The following is a 6,340-nucleotide window of genomic DNA, read 5'->3' as shown; positions in this document are numbered from 1 at the left end:
GGTACCTAAAACCCAGCGCCCCAAGGAGCCTAACCATTTCAGGCCTGTTGTCTTGACCTCTCACCTGATGAAGACTTTGGAGAGGATCATCCTGAATCACTTGACACCACTGGTGAGCACACAGCTGGACTCGCTGCAGTTTACTTACCGGCCTAATGTTGGGGTGGATGATGCAGTGATCTACCTACTGCAATGATCACTGCTACACCTGGAGGACAGTGGGAGCACTGTGAGAGTCATGTATTTTGAGTTTTCTAGTGCTTTCAACACGATCCTGCCGTCACTGCTCAGAGTGAAGCTGGAAAGTGTGGGAGTGGACCATTACCTGACTGCATGGATGATAGACTACCTCACCAACAGACCACAGTACGTGAGGCTTCGTCACAGTGTGTCTGATGTGGTGCTCTGCAGTACAGGTGCCCCCAGGGTACGGTGCTCTCCACTTTTCTCTTCACCCTGTATACCTCGGACTTCACAGACAACACCACACACTGCCACGTCCAGAAGTTCTCTGACGACACAGCCATTGTTGGGTGTGTTTCAGAGGGAAATGAACTGGAATACAGGACAGTCATCAGGGACTTTGTCAGCTGGTGCAAGATCAACCAGCTTCAGCTTAATGCCAGCAAAACAAAGGAGATGATTGTGAACCCCAGGCGGAAGACATCTCACTTCACACCAATGAACATCCAGGGACTGGACATCGAGGTGGTGGAGAACTACAAGTTCCTGGGGGTTCACCTAAACAACAAACTGGACTGGTCCACCAACACCCACGCTCTCTATAAGAAGGGTCAGAGACGCCTTCACCTGCTGAGGAGACTGAGGTCCTCCTGTGTGGGGCTCTCCTCAGGACCTTCTACGACTCTGTGGTGGCCTCAGCCATGTACTTCGCTGTGGTCTGCTGGAGAGGGGGCAGCACTGACAGGGATAGGCAGAGGCTCAACAAACTGATCCGGAAAGCGAGCTCTGTCCTGGGCTGCCCCCTAGACTCCATTGAGGAAGTAGGTGACAGGAGGATGTTAGCTAAACTGACATCCATCATGAACAATAACTCTCACCCTCTGCATGACACTGTAGGATCTCTGAGTAGCTTCTTCAGCAGCAGACTTTTTTCAATACCTGGTTGGGAGGTCTATGGTCCTAAGGAGTGGTCCTGTGGTCCTGGGTGCCCCAATGTTTTATTCTGGATGCTCAGATAATTAAGGAATTTCATTGTAGTCCTCCTGACAAACCTGGTGGGTTGCCAGGAGGCTCCCATTAGAGGGGGGTACTGTCAGGGTTAAGCTGTCTCCGATCCCTTTCCCTGTGTGTTTTGTTTGTTCCCAGTTTGTCTTTCCTTCAGTTGTGTGCAGATGTGTTGTCCACCTAGTGTGGCTCTCCAGTTACTTCTTTCACAGCAGTACAGCTACAAGTCATCACCTACAGAACAATCAGCTCTAGCTTAAAAGCCCTGGCTCATCCCTCCGATATTTGCCAGATTGTTCAGTCTACCAGAGGTTTACAAATGCTACAGCCAACTCTAGTTCTAGTTTGTATTTGCATTTGTGATTGCCAGATCTGTGTTTACTCTTTGTTGTACCGGTGCCTCAGATCCTGTTGCCTGCTCCTCCTGTCAGCCACATCAAGCCTTTGTCTCCATCCCTTTGACCGGCCTTCTGTCACTATACTCGTTCATCTCTGCTGCACCCGCTCTCCAGCCTGTGCTATTCCACCAAACCAGATGCTTTGCATTCCCTACAAACCTGCCCCAACCATTCACCCTGTCCTCCACAAGTTTGCAATTTAACTATTTTGAACTAGTACTACTACTACTACTACTACTACTACTACTACTGTTTCTCACTTGTCTGCGTTCTGCATTTTGGCTCCGAAATTTTCCAGAAACCATTCTTCAGACACTGTACAGCCGATCTGCATGTCCTGACACTACTGGCTCAACTTCAGATGCTCGAGGAAGCTTTGGAGGTAGGTATGGAAAGGGATGAACCTGGATGGGTGTAGGAACTAACCCAGAAAGTGCAGGCTGCCACATGTCAAAAGGAACAGATCCCCAGGCCATGCTCAAGAGTTTGCTGAGGATGTGGACAGCCTGGTGTAGCACTACCCTGTTACACCTGTGAACTAAGGAACCAAATTCAGAGAGATTCCTGGAACTAGGTCCTGGACCTTTCTCAGTGGGGAAGCAGCAAACCAAGTCAGGGTGTTGCATCCTGCAGAAGATATAGACGATTGGCTGGAGTGGTTTACACAATGCTCAACCAGCCTGAATAGGGCACTGGTGATATGCATCTGTTCTATTGAGGCAACCACTGCTCTTTACTGGTGGACACAGGTTCTTCAGTGAACCTGGAGAGGCCTGATATTGCAATAAAAACAATTATTCCCTCACTCAAATGTCCCTCACTGTCAGTAGAAAAAAAGAGCATGTGGTCTCCACCTTTAGAATTGGCTGAGGCCCAACAAAGGCACTGCCAAAACTACCAAAGACGAAAATAGTCACATCTTTCCTCAATTAATTTCCTTTCAAAGAGTGAGGGTGTTCAGTTGACAAGTCATGAGTGTTTAACACAAAGCTGACATTAAGTGATTTTAACATAATCTCTTTTATTCATCTTCCTCATTTTCCAAATATTTTGAAGTACAAGTTCTCCTGGGACCTTGAATAAAGAAAGGTATGTGTGTTTCAGATATTATTAGATAAAGACACAGCAAAAACATGAAACCTTTTCAAACAGATAGTCCTTTGTTGTGAATATTGGGGCAGTTTGTTTTTTTGTTTTCTTTTTGTCGTCCTCGTTTGTTTATCTGAATTCTGGAAGAATTATTAAAAAATACAGTTAAATAATAAATGTATATTAATAAATAAAATAATTACAAATTAAGAAAAAATAGAAAATTTTCTCAATGAGAGTAATATCAGCTGAAAATTATTTTTTAAAAATTCTACAGAGACAGTGAATTTGCAAATGAGACAAAAAGGCTGCAAAGGTTTATTGTAGGGCTGAAATAAAAGATTATTTTCATTCTTGATCAATCCATTGATTTTTTTTCAACTAATCATTTAATTTAATTTAATTTCAAATATCATGACACTATGAAAAATGCACGATTTTCTGCTGTTTGTATTTTCCACAAGCAATCAATTACATAAACAACAAGGATGAAAAAGATGAAGATTATTACTTTCTCTGTTTGTCCTGTAGTCAAACCATGTAAATAGAAGTTACCTGAAGTAAATGCAAAGCCTTTTAACCAGTGTTTTAGCGTCAGACTGAAGTTTACTGATACTTACGGTGCTGACAGGGATGGAGCTGAATCTGTTTGGGCTGTTAACATTTTTGTATTTATCTGCCAAGTGCAAACGTATATTTGTCTCACTCTAACTTGTAATTAAATCCAGGAGGTTGACATGGAAGCTTTTTTGACTGGAATGCTCATATCTAGCATGAGTTAAGATACTGCAAGGGCCTGTTTGTAAAAGTCTCCACTTGTCAGGTACTGTGTAGCTGCTGTGTTCAGAGAGAGGCACCACACCCTACCACTGTTGGAAAATTTAACTACTCAGTTAATACATGGGCATGTCAGGATAATAAAGGTATGAGGACAAGAAGAGAAGGGTGTGGCAGTCTTTTGTTGAAAAACAAGAGCTCAGTATGACTCACTACGACATGTATGAAAAAAAAGAATGAACTGAATCAACACTAATGACAGGGACCGTTTGTCTCCATCTGAGAAATACCTCTAAGGGCATTGCCTTCCTTCTCTCACTTCATTACTCAAGAATGACTACATGAACATGAAGTCCAATGGAGCGTTAAGGAGAAAAGAAGATCAGTCAGCCAAATAAGAGCTGGATTATTTCAGAAATCATAAGGCCTCGGGCAACAAGGCTGCTGTGTTAACTTGTTGTGTTCAGATCAGCCACTGAACTCCTGAGGAATTGGTTTGGGCAGATGAGGGAGCAGGAAGAAAACAGTTTGTAATGACATTGGATTTTCATGATACATGATGATTGTCTGTGTTTTAGAGCAGAAACCAGCTGAAACATGTTGAAATACCATAAGAGTAACATCCAGCTGAGGCTCAGAGTCAGCACAGTCTGCTTAAAGCTGCTTTCAACACAAATGTACTTGATTCAGTTCTGATGTTTCAATTATTTTCTCGAGTCATGTAACTTCATATTAATACTGGCAGCATGACGTGTTTTTAATTTCACACTGAAATGATATGATTATGGATATTTGAACATTTTCCTTTTTTTTTTAACACAATATTCATTCAAATTGACTTTTAATAAACTGATGATTCAACAAATCTCTCCAGCTCAATATGAGAAATGATGTGATGGTACAGCCCACATCCTTGTTTCCATGGCTGCCAGGTATTTGTTAGGGTCAACATGAACAAGATCACTAACCCATGATGTGAGAGGGTGAACAAACCTAGAGTCCGTGTTTTATCAAAAGAATATAATTTATAATTAGCATGATTTAACAACAGGAACAAGTAAGAAATGTAAATAATTTGTATGAAGTTAATGTGGTTGAAAGATTCTGTATATCTACAGGTAGCCTTGATAAAACATCATGGAAGTGTCTCAGTTCTGAGCTTTAGAAATATTAACTATAAAAACAGAATGACATTTACATGTTTATATCTGACACCTACACAGACTCCTCACACTCTATCATACAACATGAAGTACTTCAGTACTCACCACCAACAGCAGCAGCACAAACACGGGCCAAGAAGCCCGAACCATGACTGGAGCAAAGTCCCACTACCCGTTTCAAGTGAACCAGTAGAATCCTGACAAGAGTTCCTGACTGACTGTGAGCTGATGGAGGAAGGAGGAGGCTTATGAGAGAGGAGTGCTGCACCACACACACACACACACACACACACACACACACACACACACACACACACACACACACAGGATCAGAGAGATACCCTACAGCACAAATATTTTAATGACGCATCAAAAGAAAGAAAAGGAACACAAAAAAACCCATCAATCATTCTGAACCAGATAAAATGCTTTCTATATTCCTTTTGTTTTAAACCCAGTTAAATGTTGAGGTATTTGCTGAGCTTTAGAAATTTTTCTATCAGGAAAATTGTGATGCAACATTACGGTGATTTTACCATCATATTTAGTTATCACAGTAATTAATGTAATAATTGAAGTGCAGTCGTCATTGATCAGCTCTACCTGTGTCTAATGAGTCCAGATGTCTCTAGTCTAGAAAGCTAATACAGAGTTTATTGTCTCTGGACTTGATCACATGTTGTTTCTGTCAAGTTTTACATCACTAAATCAAAGTAAATTCACTTCTAACTATTTATTTTTTTACTTGATGACCAGTGTGGTTTGGTAAAGTGTAGAAGAAGATGCTGTTTCTGTCATTCACTTATTGGTCACCAATTCCTTCATATGGACACTCAGTAGAGTTCATATGAAGCCACAGTAGTTAAGCCTGAGCAGATACACTGTGGATATATATATGTTCAGTTCTTTGTGAAAGTCATCGGTACTGTGAACTGTGACTTTGTGTTTCATCTGTTAGCTTTAATAATGGACACACCAACTCTTTCTAAAGGGTGAAAAAAATTCTCACTCTCACCTCAGACACTCATATAAAATAATAATAACAAAGTTTTTTTTTACATATCATGACTGATTTTTTAGATGAAAGAAAGCAGCTTTGGTCATTATTTGGGATTTAAAATTGAAATAATGCCCAGGCTGGTGACCTCAGGTTTAACCTGTGGGGTCAAACTCAGGTTTGGAGAGAACTAGCACAGTTCAGGCTCTGTTTTAACGATCCAAAGCTCATGGTCTAAAGTTCGTGGTGCAAGTGCATTCAGGGTGTGTCCATGTCTTCATTGCTATTAATATTGGAAAAAACCTGTCTCTGCTCCAGGTGCATGATTCAAAAGAGTTGTACTTAATCTCTTTATAAATCATGGGAGTGTTTTGGGTGTACAATCCAATACAGTCTCCTGACCACTGAGTACAGTCCTGACCAGTGAATCCACTCTTGACCAGTCAGCCCAGTCCTGACGAGTAAGTCCATTCCTGACCAGTGAGTCCAGTACTGTAATGTTCACCTGACTTAAACCAACATCTAAACTCATTTTCAGCTGACCTTACTTGTGTGTAACAGACAGTGTATGAGCTCTGTGCGCCCTTTACTGGCACATATTACTCTCTTGACCATGTGCATTAAAATAAAATAACAGTGAATTACTGAGCCACTAACTTAAGACGAGGTTTTTATCGGTCAATCACTTTCAGCTGCCTCAACATACCAATGTACCAACAATGCTCCTG

General features: G+C 41.5%; 1 protein-coding gene across 1 annotated transcript in view; it reads right to left on the bottom strand.

The window, feature by feature from the left end:
• LOC111671571 (desmoglein-2.1-like) overlaps positions 1–4,844 on the bottom strand; it is a 28,385-nt gene extending 23,541 nt beyond the window's left edge. The window contains exon 1 of the mRNA XM_087180046.1: positions 4,721–4,844. Coding sequence (XP_087036172.1) covers positions 4,721–4,765 — 45 coding nt within the window. The 5' untranslated portion in view covers positions 4,766–4,844. The remainder of the gene's footprint in view (positions 1–4,720) is intronic.
• Between the last annotated feature and the right edge of the window lie 1,496 nt (positions 4,845–6,340).

The sequence above is a fragment of the Seriola lalandi genome, unplaced genomic scaffold, assembly GCF_002814215.2.
Source record: "Seriola lalandi dorsalis isolate HSWRI2012SDOR001 ecotype SW California unplaced genomic scaffold, Sedor1 jcf7180002054885, whole genome shotgun sequence".
NCBI lineage: Eukaryota > Metazoa > Chordata > Actinopteri > Carangiformes > Carangidae > Seriola > Seriola lalandi.
This window is presented reverse-complemented; position numbering and strand designations above follow the sequence as displayed.